The sequence below is a fragment of the Syngnathus typhle genome, linkage group LG14 (genome assembly GCF_033458585.1).
Source record: "Syngnathus typhle isolate RoL2023-S1 ecotype Sweden linkage group LG14, RoL_Styp_1.0, whole genome shotgun sequence".
Taxonomy (NCBI): Eukaryota; Metazoa; Chordata; class Actinopteri; order Syngnathiformes; family Syngnathidae; genus Syngnathus; species Syngnathus typhle.
In genome coordinates, this window is record NC_083751.1 from 12,060,303 (window position 1) to 12,075,220 (window position 14,918).

Below are 14,918 nucleotides of genomic sequence, written 5' to 3' on the forward strand. Positions count from 1 at the left end.
TCGTGTGAGCCGTGCTTTGTCTGGCCCCTCACCTAGGCACCGTTTGCCATGGGTGACCCTACCAGGGGCATGAAGCCCCAGACAACATGGCTCCTAGGATCATAGGGGCACGCAAACCCCTCCACCACGATAAGGTGACGACTCACGGAGGGGAAACCAGAAGCCATTCATTTACAAATGTGATTGCACTTTAGTTGACATATTTAAATGTTCAGATATTAAGATGTGATAGACAGTTTTTGCATGATTTGAATGAGGCACAACAACATGCTTTTTCTCTCGAATATATTGTTATAACAATTTGTTTCGGATGTAATCATTTGTGTAAAATTTAAATTTGGTGTTCAAAAAGTCTTGAAAAAAGGGGGCAGTCTTATAATCAGGGCCAATATGGTAATACACTTAGGCACAACATTGTTTTCTCATTATTAACCTTAAAGAAAACTGAGAAAAAGAACAGGGTTGTATTTTTAAGTCTGTCACAGACAAGATTTAAAACACGACTATTTGCCTACAATTTCCAAAATAAAAGAAGGTGCCACTGCCATCTTTTGTATTGGATGTAACATTTGAGTAGCGTCACGTTGCGACACGCGCACTTTGGCTGCCCTATTTGCGTTTGACAGTGACTCGCTGGAAATACTAACGAAGTGAATTGTTGCCACACCAGGGAAACAAAAAGTTGATCCTAACTAACGCAAAACGTTCCGTAAAATAAAGTTAAAAAAAACATTAACGTAAAAGTTCCGTTTCATGTTATGTGAAGTTATGTTTCGCTTTTGCATTTACTTTAACTATATCAACACCGCTTATCCGGTTGAGGGTCACGGGGGCTGCAGACTACCTTCTGAACTGGTCGCCAGCCACACAAATTAGGTTTTTGAATTGGGGTTGCAAATTTATGGTTAGGGTTTAAAAATAGGGCTTTTTAGGTGCTAATCGGCAGACTACTCAGCACCGCCACTTTAGCCTTCATGACGCCTCCAGTGAAAGCAAGCGTCAACAAGTTCTTTGTACTGCACAGATTTTGTCAAGAAAAAAAGACACGCAGACAGCACATGCGGTGACACGAGCACTTGTGTTGCTTTTATTTGCTCAGCAAGGACACGGCGTCGCGGGCTCCAGATCCAGAGGCAGCCCTTTGCTGATGAGGAACGCTTCTTGCTTGGGTTCGCGCCCCAGGAACTTCTTCAACATGTCTGCTGCGTCCACAGAGCCGCCGGGGCCCAGGATGCATTTCCTGTAGTCCAGGCCCACCTGCGTACAAGCACACACCCGGAAGAAGTAGATAATCGTTTCTTGACTTTTTTTAAACATCCCAGCTTGATTTCGCTACCAAGAACGGCCAGCGGGAGAAGTGTCCTGACCGGAATTGATCTGGCGGAATGCTCGCCAGTTCCCATCAGGGATGGTTCTTGTTTCTGTGTTGTGTGCTTGTGCCTGCATGCTCTGTATTCGTAACACGGCTCACCTCTGGGTTCATGATTCCTTCCTGTTTGAAGCGGGCGTAAAACATGTCCATGGAGAACACCTCGCTCCACAGGTAGCCGTAGTACTGCGCGTCGTAGCCGTCGGACAAATGCCCGAACGTGGCTGGCATGTTGGTTCCTGAGGACGCGCGGGCCCAGGTATAGGAGTGGACGGGCAGGTCACACGGAAAAGAAAACACAAACCGACAACTCACACATCCTTTTCCAGCGACTGCATGAAAATGTAGACTCTGGCTGCTAACCACTGGCGTGTAGCCAGTAGCGTTTTTTGACACGGCCAACATGGGCGGAATCCGCAGGGAGGCATTTTTTATGTCACGTGGGGGGGGGGGGGGACAAATTACCCCACCACCAAGAAAAAAACTGCGCCGCAAAGTAGTTTTATCACTGAGTGGGGAATTAGGAATTTAGCACATCCTTCAGCTGCAGGCCGACTGGATGAGCCTGAGGCAAGTGAAAAATTTCCGGGTTAACGGAAGTCAGTGAGCATCTGGCTAAGACAGCGTTATAGTTGCTAATCAGAGTCAGTTTTTCATGTGCTGACCGACGCACTTTCATCAGTAGTCGCACAACACAAACAGAAGTGCACGCACACACACACACGGCTTTAAACTTCTCTACAACAGTATCTCGGACCTGCCTGGTGTGTTCCTTTGTCTTCATGGTTCTCTCTGCGCTTTAAACACAACCCTGAGACTATCAAAGAGCACGTGCATTTATACGGAGACTTGATTACACACAGGCGCATTCTATTTATTATCATCAGTCATTTAGGACAACATTGGATCATTCAAAGATCCTCACTGAACTTCTGGAGTGAGTATGCTGCACTGAAAGTAAAGGGGCCTAATAATATATCACGCCCCACTTTTCAGTTTTTTATTTGTCAAAAAAGTTTAAATTATCCAATAAATTTCGTTCCACTTCACGATTCCCCTCTCACCCTCCGCGGGTGGTCTCCCACTCCAAGCTCGGGTCCTCTACCAGAGGCCTGGGAGCTTGAGGGTTCTGCGCAGTATTTTGGCTGTTCCTAGCACTGCACTCTTCTGGACTGAGATGTCTGATGTTGTTCCTGGAATCTGCTGTATCCACTCCTCCAGTTTGGGGGTCACTGCCCCAAGTGCCCCAATGACCACGGGCACCACCGAGGCCTTCACTTTCCAGGCGTTCTCAAGCTCTTCTTTGAGGCCCTGGTATTTCTCTAGCTTCAAGTTCTTTTTTCCTGATGTTGCCATCGCTTGGTATTGCCATATCCACTACAACGGCCTTCTTCTGCTGTTTGTCCACCACCACAATGTCCGGTTGGTTCGCCATCACCATCTTGTCAGTCTGGATCTGGAAGTCCCACAGGATCTTGGCTCGCCCGTTCTCTGCCACCTTAGGGGGTGCTTCCCACTTTGAACTTGGGGCTTTCAGTCCATACTCAGCACAGATGTTCCTGTACACTATGCCAGCCACTTGGTTATGACGTTCCATGTATACTTTCCCTGCTAGCATCTTACACCCTGCTGTTATGTGCTGGACTGTCTCAGGGGCCTCTTTGCACAGCCTACACCTTGGGTCTTGTCTGGTGTGGTAGATCTTGGCCTCTATTGCTCTGGTGTTCAGAGCCTGTTCCTGTGCAGCCACGATGAGTGCCTCTGTGCTGTCCTTCAGTCCAGCTTTTTCCAGCCATTGGTAGGATTTCTTGATGTCAGCCACTTCACTTATCTGCCGATGGTACATCCCATGTAGGGGTTTGTCCTCCCATGATGGTGTATCTAGCCACTCTTCCTCTGTTTGCCATTGTCTGAGACATTCACTGAGCACGTCATCCGTTCGGGCCTTTTCCTTGATGTACTCATGGATCTTGGCTGTTTCATCCCGAACAGTGGCTCTCACACTCAGTAGTCCTCGGCCTCCTTCTTTACGGCTAGTGTACAGTCTCAGGGTGCTGGACTTAGGGTGGAACCCTCCGTGCATGGTTAGGAGCTTCCGTGTCTTGACATCTGTGGTTTGCGTCTCTTCCTTTGGCCATCTTATTATTCCTGCAGGGTATCTGATGACTGGCAGGGCGTAGCTGTTTATTGCCCGGATCTTGTTCTTGCCATTTAGCTGACTTCTGAGGACTTGCCTTACTCGTAGGTATTTGGCTGTGGCTCCTCTCCTTGTGGCTTCATCGAGGTTGCCATTTGCTTGTTGGATACCAAGGTACTTGTAGCTGTCCTCAATGTCTGTTATTGTTCCTTCTGGGAGTGAGACCCCTTCTGTATGGACTACCTTCCCTCTCTTTGTCACCATGCGACCGCACTTCTCTAGTCCGAATGACATTCCAATGTCTGTGCTGTAGATCCTGGTTGTGTGGATCAGTGAATCGATGTCTCGCTCGCTCTTGGCATACAACTTTGTCATCCATGTATAGGAGGTGACTGATGGTGGCCCCATTTTTGAGTCGGTATCCGTAGCCAGTCTTGTTGATTATTTGGCTGAGGGGGTTCAGACCTATGCAGAAGAGCAGTGGGGACAGAGCATCTCCTTGGTATATGCCGCATTTGATGGAGACTTGTGCAATTGGCTTGTAATTGGCCTCAAGGGTTGTTTTCCACAGTCCCATCGAGTTTGCAATGAAGGCTCTCAGGTTCCTGTTGATGTTGTACAGTTCCAAGCATTCAGTGATCCACGTGTGTGGCATGGAGTCGTAGGCTTTCTTGTAATCAATCCAGGCAGTGCACAGGTTGGTGTGTCGAGTCTTGCAGTCTCGGGCGACTGTTCCGTCAACCAGCAGCTGGTGTTTGGCTCCTCTGGTATTGTTGCCTATGCCTTTCTGTGTTGTGCTCATGTATTGAGCCATGTGTACACTTATCTTAGCCGCTATGATGCCTGACATGATCTACCATGTTGTAGGGAGACAGGTTATTGGCCGATAGTTGGATGGGACTGTACCCTTTGTGGGATCCTTCAGGATCAGAACTGTGCGTCCTTCAGTTAACCATTCGGGGTGAGTGCCAACTTTTAGTAGCTGGTTCATTTGTTCTGCTAGGCGCTCATGGAGTGCAGTGAGCTTCTTAATCCAGTAGGCATGGATCATATCTGGCCCGGGTGCTGTCCAGTTCTTCATACCTGAGACTCTCTCTTGGATGTCTGCCACAGTGATGGTAACTGGGTTCTGCTCAGGGTGGTTGCTGTGGTCTTCTCTTAGAGAGACTAGCCATTGTTGTGTGATGTGTCCTTCTCCCATATGCCCTTCCAGTATTGCTCAGTCTCCAGCCTTGGTGGGTCTGTTCTGCTGTTGTTACCCTGCCATTGAGAGTACACTTTTCCTGGTTGGGTTGTGAAGAGCCTGTTTATTCGCCTGGCTTCACTTTCTCTTGTGTATCTCTTTAGGCGACTGGACAGGGCTAGGAGCCTCTGTTTGGCAGTCTCCAGTGCTTCAGGTACGTTCATCTGGCTGTACTTCTTGGGTGCTGGTTTCTTCATTGCACCTTTCTGGATAGTCTGGATCTCTGATAGTTGGCTCACGTCTCTCCGCACTGTCTTGATCTTAGCCTCCAACCTTCTTTTCCATGGTGGGTCTTGTATCTCATGCTTGATATTGCTCTTGTAACCAAGCATCTCCAGGATCACTGTTGCTGAAGTGTATATCAACTCATTGGTTTCAGTGATGGTGGTTGTAGGGATTGCTCTCAGTGCTGCATTCAGATCTTCAACCAGGCTTTCTGGTGGTGCTTCACTTAGCCTTTGTAGTTGGCGTCGGGGTTGGCCACTCTTCATTCGAGTCATTTTATCTTTCAGGTCAGTTGCTGTCTTGTTCAGGCTTGGATATCCTCTTGGGGCTGTGTACCCAATTTCTTGGGCAGTTGATGTTGACTCCCCTCTGACCTGGAATTCGGGTTCCCGTTTGTCTTGGCATCTGTATTGTACCTCGTCAATCTCAAGTTGTGATATCAATTGCCGTTTCTGGATATTGGAGCACTGAGTCACTAGTTGTTTAGTGGTTAGTGTTGAGTGTGGATATCGCACTTTCCATTGCTCCCACATTCTCTTCATGTACCCCCTCTGACTTATATATAGATAGAGATAGATATAGATAGATATAGATCTATATAGACACACACGCGCGCACACACACGCGCGCGCGCACGCACACACGCGCGCGCGCACGCACACACGCGCGCGCGCACGCACACACACACGCACGCGCGCGCGCCACACACGCGCGCGCGCGCCACACACGCGCATGATTTACATGTTTATTTAAATTTATAACTCATGGAGATATGTTCTTATGTTATATTCTGGTACAGTAATCCCTCGTTTATCACGGATAATTGGTTCCAAAACCACCCCGGAATAAGTGAAATCCGCGAAGTAGGGTCACCCTCTCATCTGTACATTTTTTGTGTGTCAATAAATGTATATGAAACCACATTTTTTGTGTGTCAATAAATGTATATGAAACCATTTAAGTGCATATGTTATTATTAGAGCATTAAATAATAGTTTCAAACATGTAAATAATACAGCAATAGTATAAATAACATACATAAAAATATTAAAAATATAAATATTATACGTGTGTGTAACATGTAGACGTGAAGTTCTGTTGTGAACCTCGGTTAAACAAGGACCTCTAGTGGTCACAAGTTACCATAGCAGCGCTATGCGCGTTTTGTAAATGTATATGTAGATGTAACTTAAGTATACATACTGTAAATATGATTTTAGGACTCTTATTATTACAACAACTTTTTACAACAAGGTACAATACTGTAAATATGTTTTCAGAAGTCAACAACTTAACTTCTTTTATAACAAAGTACAACACTGCAAATATGTTTTTAGAACTCTTATTATAACAAAAATCCGCGATGCAGTGGAGCCACGATAACCGAACCGCGAAGTAGCGAGGGATCACTGTATATCAAGTTCAATCACAATGGCATTTACAGGGGCTCTTTTAAAATATTTTAGCGCATATACTGTTCTTATAAAATAAAAAAATTAAACAAATGTCAAAAAACAAACTTTTTTGGGTGGTGGTGGTGGGGGCTTGGAAGTAGTGTTGCCCAGGGAGTAATTCGGTGAAGAACCGCCACTGCGCATAGCATCAAATTATTGGGGCCCTTTGGGAAATTTTTTACTTTTCTTTGGAGCTTTGCCGTAAATGTTGGAGGGGAGTGGCAAGAAAGCATTTTTTGGGGGGAATGAGCTGTTTCATGTTGGCTAAAGTTGCGGAAATACTCACCGGGAGAAGCGGGAATTCCGAGCACTTCCTGGCAAAGTCGCGCATACTCCTCGGCAGGGTCCAGGCTGCTGTGCGTATGCAGCGCCTGATCAACCTTTGCTAGCACGATTTGTCTCAGGTTGAAGAGTCCTGCGGGCAGGCAATGGCATCAAGTGCGTTCATGCGCGCGCGCAGCGAGGGACTGACCGGTGTTGGCCAGGCGAGACTTGATGAGTTTGTCCAGGAGCTGCTCTGGGATGGGCTGCTGCGTGCGATAGTGTCTGGACATCCTGCGCAGAGGTTCCTTCTCCCACACCCAGTTCTCCAACATCTGCGATGGCGCCTCCACAAAGTCGCGCTCCACGTGAGTGCCGCTGAACATGGCATAGTCAGCCTGCGGGGGCCACCGTTAGGTGGCGAGTGTGGGTTTTGCGATTTTGATGACGGGCGTATGCGGTACCTGTGCGCACAGCTGATGCATGACGTGTCCAAACTCATGGAAGTAGGTCTCCACCTCATCATGCTGCAGCAGCGAGGGCGCGGCGGGGGTGGGCTTGCTGAAGTTGGCGACCATGGCAGCCACAGACATCTGACGATGGCCATCGGCCAGGAGGCAGCCGGGCTGGAGGCCGAAGCACGCCGCATGGCCGTACTTGCCCTCCCTGTGAGAACAGCACATGCGCGCGCATCACTCCCAATGTAGAGCGCCGGCTGCGTGTCAGTGGGTCACTTCATGGTCCACCGCAGCAACGGCAGCTGTGCTCACCTGGGGTACAGGTCCAGGTAGAACTGTCCCAGCACCTGGCCATGGCTGCGGTCCTTCACAACGTAGACCTTGACGTCGGAGTGCCAGACGGGGGCACTTTGGAGCAGCTCAAAGGTCAGACCCAGGAGCTCCTGGTAGATATCCAGCAAACCCTGGGTCACTACATCCATGGGGAAGTACTCCTTTAGGAGGTTCTGGTCCACCGCGTACTGGCTCTCCTCCACCTACCGCCACCATGCAAACAAGAAAAGCATCGCGAGGACCACCCGGTGTCAGGGGGTTGAGAAATTTCAGGTCTGGCGCTGGGGCCGACTTGGAACCCGATTTGAAAGACTTTTGGTGTCACCTGCGTCATAAAGTAGCGCGTGTCGCAAGCGTGCAGTCGCCCATCAAAGTGCAGCGCCCGCTTGAGGCACTCCTCCTCCTTCAACTTGAGAATGAGTTGGCGCTCCTGGTCCCCCAAAGGTTTCAGTTTGTGAGACAGCTCCTCTGAGGAGTAAGAGTAAGAGGGGACGCGGATGCCATGCGGACCCCAGGTGCGGATGCCAGGTGCGGACGCCATGTGGACGCCATGCGGACACCATGCGGACGAGTGCTCACCCAGGAAGACGGCCACCCGCTTGGCCGACTTGACCATGTTCATCTCCAGCACAAAATCGGCGTGGGTGCCAAAACCCAGGAGGGAACTCTTCCGAGCACGGAGGGCCACCATCTCCTTCAAGATGGCAGAGTTATCCTGCAAGGGCGGGGTGCCGCATCAAGGACGGACGGAGGGGTGCAAAAACCGCTAGCCGCAGGGGAAGGGCGCTCACCTCCTTGCAGCGCGAGTTGAAGGCCTCCTCCAGCTTCCTTCGAGTTTCCGGCACAAAGCACTTCTTCATGGTGGGAAAGTAGTGGGGATACTTCAGGGTCACCTTCAGATTCTCTCCATCTTTGTCCAGCGAGCTCAGGAAGTCTTCCGGCAGGCCACCTGCAGCGAGAGGAGGGAAGAGCGGGAAGAAAATCAAGAGGCGGAGCAAGGGAGCAAGGAGAAGAAAAAGCAGAGGGACAAAGGCAAACAGCAGAAGAGAAGAGGAACAAGCGAGGCGCGCTCACCCACCCAGTTGGTCCCTGCTGAAGCTCAGGCTGGTGGTGTCCTCGTTCAAGTTTTTGTTGAAGTCGATGCACAAGGTGCTCAGCGTCTTCTTGATACTCTTGATCTCCTACGCAATCGCACGCGCACAAGATGAAGCCTCCGCGTGTGGGCGCTGAGACGCGGTCGGCGGCCGGCACCTCCTGCGTGTCTTTGGGAAGGTGGAGCCCGTTCCTCCGGCCCAACTTCAGCAGGCGCTCCATGTAGCGCTGTGACTCGGGCGGCAGGCTGGCGCACTCCAGCTTGTCCTGCGCGCACAGAGCACAGGCGCTGTCGGCAATGAGCAAGCAGAGGGAGGGCGAAGGTGACATGATGGCGGCTACCTGCAAGGCCACAATCCTAAGGTAGACGTCCTCCCTCATGCTCATCTCTACGTCAAACTCAGACAGACGTTTGTCGGCTTGCGTGCTGGCCGCTCGCACGTCCTTGCAGGGAGAAACGTGCTGAGGGAAGTCCAGCGTGTTTCGCTCCACTGGAGGAAACGCAAAGCTGTTAGCCATGACCCCATTGGAAGGAGCAGAGGCCTGACCACCCGTTCCCTGTTGACCTTCTTTCCAAAGGGGAGCTTTGCGAAGCCTTCGGAAGAGCGCGCCCGTCAGCAACACACGTAATGCCGTGCTTGCCGCTTGAGCCCAAAGCGCTGACGTCGGCCATCTTTAGAGGTCAAACGTCGACTCAGCGTTCCTGCATGCCTCAACAAAGGCGGGCAGCTCGACAAAAGCCCCATTGGCCACGTTTGTGTTGACGCGGCGCTTGGAAGGTTCCCAACAGCAGGCCCCAAGCCATGGTTGCTTTTGGTCGTTTTCAACATTTTGTTCCAAATTGACAGCACAGTAAAAGGCACAAGCAGCTCACTTGCTGCGTGAGAGCCGCGGGAACGATCCCATTATGCGATCGATTAGCTACTGCACTTTTGAGACGCGGTCAAAAATAAAATGCTTGCATTCCAACCTCCCGTCACCCAATCTTGTCACATTTCTGTCGTCCTCTGTTCCAGCAGCCAGCCTATGTTTGTGCCGCTTCTTAGAAAACTTGAAGCCGCTTTGGCATTGGGAAATAACTGTTAGCGAGCGGTAACAGAATCATTAGTAACCCACTTAGGCATGTAGATCTTTCACACTGACAATTTTGAATCACGTCCGTTTTTGGAATAAAGGGCCAAAAATTCAAAAATAAAAACCCTGATTGTTCGATGACTATAATCGCAGTGAGGTGCAGGCCGAAAGTTATCAGTCTGCTTTCGGAGTTCCTTCACTCCCGAAAACGATAAAAAGTGCGGCGAGGGGGGGCGTTCGCGGCAAGACGAGCACGCACCAGTGTAGTCCACCTCCACGTCCGCCAGCGCCTTTACGGTGTTCTGGAAGGTGACGGCGTCCAGGTCCAGAGCGCCCACAGCGTCGTAAACCCTCTTGGTGTCTTCCATTAGCCTGTCGGCCGCCTGCTGAATCTGCTCTGCGCTCAGGTCCCATCGCAGGCGGTTCACCGGGAACACGCCGCCATCGCCACCCGACACCGCCTCACCTGAAAGACGCGGCAAAGGTGATGATCATGCCGCTCATCCACCCAATTGTCGAATGCGCTGTGAACGGACGGCTTCAGAACGTTTCTCAGTTTGGATGGCTTTTGCTGGCTTGGGACCGCCCTATGCTCATATTAATGGGCGGTTTGACAGCTCCTCAAGTTGGTGTTCAGAAAAGAAGCTGTCACCATTCAAGCCTTTGCATTAGGATATCCTGGTCAACATATTAGGCCTCCGAGCCTATCTTTTGACCCCAAATCTGATCCGATTTTGAGTCCCGATCTAATATTGCCTTTGGTATTGAAATGTATAAAATATACATTTCGAGAAAGTAACTCAAGGTTTTGTAAGACTAAAATTTCATCAAAAGGCATTAGTATTATTATTGTAAATCCCGTGAAATCAAATAATACTGACAATTAAAGGTCAGCTTCAATTACGTATTTTAGATAAAAATAAAAACACTGACTTGGTACAGTGTGCTATCCAAGTGCTAATGAGATGGTCTGGTTGTCAAGAGCATTAAATTCGACCGGCCTTTCTGTGATCTTCTTTGCCCTTTTGTTTTCGTTAGAGTATTTGTCTCTCCTCATAACGTCCAGCGGTTGCGGTTTTGCTTTGGCAACATTTCCATCTGCAGCTTTACAAAACGCTTTATACTCATTGTCCTGTTTTGTCCTCAGATGACGAATCAAGTTTGTGGTGTTAAATGTATCTCTGCTGCTACCTCCTCTTGAAATTGCCATGTTGCAGACATTGCAAGTACCATTAGGACAGTTTTCACTCTCGAGAGAACATTTTTTCCACACTTCTGACATTCTCGCTTTGCACCGCCACGGAGGTTTGTATTGCGCAGCTACCGTCAACCGTAACTCGGGTTACTTTACAGCAGTTGCCGGTCAGCTAATGTAGCCGATCTTCTATCGATCACCGGGCAATAGGAAAGGCTGGAGCCGATCAGATAGAGATCGGGACATCCCTACCGTCCTCTTCTAAAATAAAGGTCCCGTGACATCATAATGGCACCGTACCATCATGTGGCAGCCATTTTGCCTTACACAGCAAAATAAAAAGTTCAGTTCTGAGCTATGAATCGGGGCCATTACGTGTCTTTTCCGTGATTACGATTGTACAAAAAGCTTAATAAGTAATTTTGACATTGCGAACGCCCTACGAAGGAAAAAAAAAATAGGCAAACGTTGAAAAGCGACTGCGTGGTTGATTGCGGGACGGAGCAGATGACAAGAGGCGGTTGTGCGATGTCCATCAGGGCGCTCGCTTTGGGGGTGAAGCGAGCGCGGTCGCTAGCACGAACGAGCGGCTAGCTAGCCGGCGAGCCAGCTAAACGCGCTTGCGCTTGAGAATCTTCAGACCGGTCGGTTGGTCAGGCGACGCCGCTCAAAGACGCCGCCAGCGTGTGTTGCGTGCTCACCTGTGGGGCTCATGTTGACGTCTGGCCACTATTTGCTCGCCTGCAACCCGCCGGTGCTCCCTTTTGCTGACACTTACAAGCTACGAGCAAGTAGAACGAACGCCTCCCACATCCGGTGCCAAACTTCAAAGTCATCTACGCGTACACTACTTGAACTTGTCTCGTCATTTGTCAACATCGCAGTCGTCGCCTGAATACACTCGTGTCCGCGTGTTGATTTCAAATAGATTTAGCACGGTTTATGAGACACATGGACTCAAATTACAAATCACGTTGGTCTTATTTGCGACAGCCGGTATACAAATCGTGGTCGAGCGTATTCAGCATATTGATAAAAAAAAAAAGTTGTAATAATAATAATAACTAGAATTTTGCAATTTCTGGAGAAATTGCGTGTGAAGGCGAAATGTATGAATAACTTCTTCGGGGAATGCTGCCGAATGATGTTGAAACGTGTTGAATTACTTGAGAAATGTAGAAAACTTGGAGAATTTGTGGTGAATTTCAAAATAAAAGATATGAAGTTTTTGGTAAATTGTGGAATAGGTAGAAAAATGATGAACAGTTGAAAGTTGGAATGGGTTGAATCGGTTGAAAAATGTAGAAATGAGAAGGGAAAAAGGAAATATTGGAGAATTGGGTGTGAATTTCAAAATAAAAGATGTGAAGTTTTTGGTAAGTTGTGGAATAGGTAGAAAAATGATGAACAGTTGAAAGTTGGAATGGGTTGAATCGGTTGAAAAATGTAGAAATGAGAAGGGAAAAAGGAAATATTGGAGAATTGGGTGTGAATTTCAAAATAAAAGATCATCTTTTGTGAAGTTTTTGATAAGTGGGAAGTTGTGGAATATGTAGAAAAATGATGAACAGTTGAAAGTTGGAATGGGTTGAATCGATTGAAAAATGTAGAAATTAGAGTAGAAAAACGAAATTTTAGAGAATTTTGGTTGAATTTCAAAATAAAAGATGTGAAGTGGGAAGTTGTGGAATAGGTAGGCAAAAGATGAACAGTTGAAAGTTGGAATGGGTTGAATCGGTTGAAAATTGTAGAAATTAAAGGTGAAAAACGAAATTTTGTGAAATGTCGAATGTGCCATTAAGAATGAAGGGGGAAAAATTTGTCGGAATTTTGGGAATTTTGCGAAAACGGAAAATCTTCGGAACAAGAAAAATACAAGCGCTCACGTCGAGAATATTTGGAATACGTCAAAAGTGGAATGGAGTGAATCGGATGAAAAATGTGGAAGAAGAAGCGGGACAAGGAATAAAATATAACTAGAATTTTGCAATTTCTGGAGAAATTGCGTGTGAAGGCGAAATGTATGAATAACTTTTTCAGGGAATGCTGCCGAACGATGTTGAAACGTGTTGAATTACTTGAGAAATGTAGAATATTTGGAGAATTTGTGGTGAATTTCAAAATTGAAAGTTTGGAATATTTGGTAAGCGGGAAATTGTGGAATAGGTAGGCAAAAGATGAACAGCTGAAAGTTGGAATGGGTTGAATCGGTTGAAAAATGTAGAAATTAGAGTAGAAAAACGAAATTTTGGAGAATTTGGTTTAATTTCAAATTTGGAATTTTTGGTAAGTGGGAAGTTGTGGAATAGGTAGGCAAAAGATGTACAGTTGAAAGTTGGAACGGGTTGAATCAGTTAAAAAATGTAGAAGTTAGAGCAAATGTTGAATCCCCATAGAGAATGAATGGGAAAATAAAAAAAGCAATTGCGCCAAAATCTTTCTAAATTTGGAACAAAACAAAAAAAACGGCCTCAGGAGGTTCACTTTTGGGGTAAAAATGTTGAAACGGGATAAATCAGACAGAAAACGAAAATGTTAGCGCAAATGTAGCTATTTGGGGCACTTAGTGTTGAAATAAGGTCACTTCCGGTTTGATTCGGGTCATTTCCGGTCTTATTTGGGTCACTTCCGGTTTATTTGGGTCACTTCCGGTTTAATATAGGTCACTTCCGGTTTAGCTTCGGTCACTTCCGGTTTATTTGGGGTCATTTCTGGCTAAAAAAGGTCACTTCCGGTTTATTTGGGGTTTCGCTTGGGTTTCGCTTGGCTTGGGTTTCGCTTGGCTTGGGTTTCGCTTGGCTTGGGTTTCGCTTGGCTTGGCTTGGCTTGGGTTTCGCTTGGCTTGGCTTGGGTTTCGCTTGGCTTGGCTTGGGTTTCGCTTGGCTTGGCTTGGGTTTCGCTTGGCTTGGCTTGGGTTTCGCTTGGCTTGGCTTGGGTTTCGCTTGGCTTGGCTTGGGTTTCGCTTGGCTTGGCTTGGGTTTCGCTTGGCTTGGCTTGGGTTTCGCTTGGCTTGGCTTGGGTTTCGCTTGGCTTGGCTTGGGTTTCGCTTGGCTTGGCTTGGGTTTCGCTTGGCTTGGCTTGGGTTTCGCTTGGCTTGGCTTGGGTTTCGCTTGGCTTGGCTTGGGTTTCGCTTGGCTTGGCTTGGGTTTCGCTTGGCTTGGGTTTCGCTTGGGTTTCGCTTGGCTTGGGTTTCGCTTGGGTTTCGCGTTGCTTGGTTGCTTGGCTTGGCTTGGTTTCTTGGCTTGGTTTCTTGGCTGTGACTTCTTGGCTGTGACTTCTTGGCTGTGACTTCTTGGCTGTGACTTCTTGGCTGTGACTTCTTGGCTGTGACTTCTTGGCTGTGACTTCTTGGCTGTGACTTCTTGGCTGTGACTTCTTGGCTGTGACTTCTTGGCTGTGACTTCTTGGCTGTGACTTCTTGGCTTTGGCTTGGACAACGGAAGCTGGTGGTGGAGGGGGGTCCAAGCGCTGGTCGCTGTGCAGTCGGTTCATTCTGTCAGGATCGAGAGTGGAAGATGGAGCAGGGCGACCACGTGCAGCTTGGACCAGGGTTTATTGCAGGAACTTACAGACAGACTCGGTAAACAGACATAACTTGCAACCAAACCAACAACAGAAGCTGAACGATATGTGAGACAAAGGGACCGGGTGACATTAGCAATGAACCGACAGGGGAGTGACACAGAGACAGGACTTAAATACAAGTCTGGAAATGAGAGGCAGGTGAGAATGATCACACTGATTGAGGGAACACAGGAGGGGAGGGGCGACGCGAACAGAAACCATGGCAACCTAGCAAAACTGGGGACAAGACATGACAGAAGCACACATGATCCACGGACATGAGCACACAGACGGACAAAACAATGACAACATGGACGTGACCGGGGACGAATCATGACAATTTTAACATCAAAAGGTGTATTTATATCTGCAGCTAACATAAGTAAAGTTAAAGTCCCAATGATCGTCACACACACATCTGGGTGTGGTGAGATTTGTCCTCTGCATTTAACGCATCCCTGTGTGATTTTGATCCATCCCCTGTGGGAGAGGGGAGCAGTGAGCAGCAGCGGT

General features: G+C 48.1%; 1 protein-coding gene across 5 annotated transcripts; it reads right to left on the bottom strand.

The window, feature by feature from the left end:
* Positions 1 to 1,059: 1,059 nt before the first annotated feature.
* thop1 (thimet oligopeptidase 1) lies at positions 1,060 to 11,704 on the bottom strand. 5 transcript variants are annotated; one of them, XM_061296494.1, is made up of 14 exons: positions 11,543 to 11,698; positions 9,906 to 10,112; positions 8,915 to 9,063; positions 8,732 to 8,839; positions 8,559 to 8,661; positions 8,272 to 8,429; positions 8,060 to 8,195; positions 7,806 to 7,948; positions 7,460 to 7,683; positions 7,154 to 7,355; positions 6,901 to 7,087; positions 6,715 to 6,843; positions 1,472 to 1,608; positions 1,060 to 1,257 (listed from the first exon to the last, which is right to left on the bottom strand). In XM_061296494.1, exons 1-14 carry the CDS (start codon positions 11,553 to 11,555, stop codon positions 1,096 to 1,098), a joined length of 2,058 nt encoding a protein of 685 aa, XP_061152478.1. In that variant the 5' UTR covers positions 11,556 to 11,698; the 3' UTR covers positions 1,060 to 1,095. The 5 variants fall into 5 exon arrangements, with proteins under 5 accessions (XP_061152478.1, XP_061152477.1, XP_061152476.1 ...); XM_061296493.1 differs by having other exon boundaries at positions 6,901 to 7,036; positions 7,806 to 8,195; positions 11,543 to 11,704; XM_061296492.1 differs by having other exon boundaries at positions 7,806 to 8,195.
* Positions 11,705 to 14,918: the final 3,214 nt, after the last annotated feature.

Coding starts and splice junctions, on each gene's coding strand:
- thop1 (XM_061296492.1), bottom strand. Junction 8,662..8,731: donor TTCCCAAAGACACGCAGGAG/GTGCCGGCCGCC, acceptor GCGATTGCGTAG/GAGATCAAGAGTATCAAGAA. Junction 6,844..6,900: donor GTCTCGCCTGGCCAACACCG/GTCAGTCCCTCG, acceptor GCCTGCCCGCAG/GACTCTTCAACCTGAGACAA.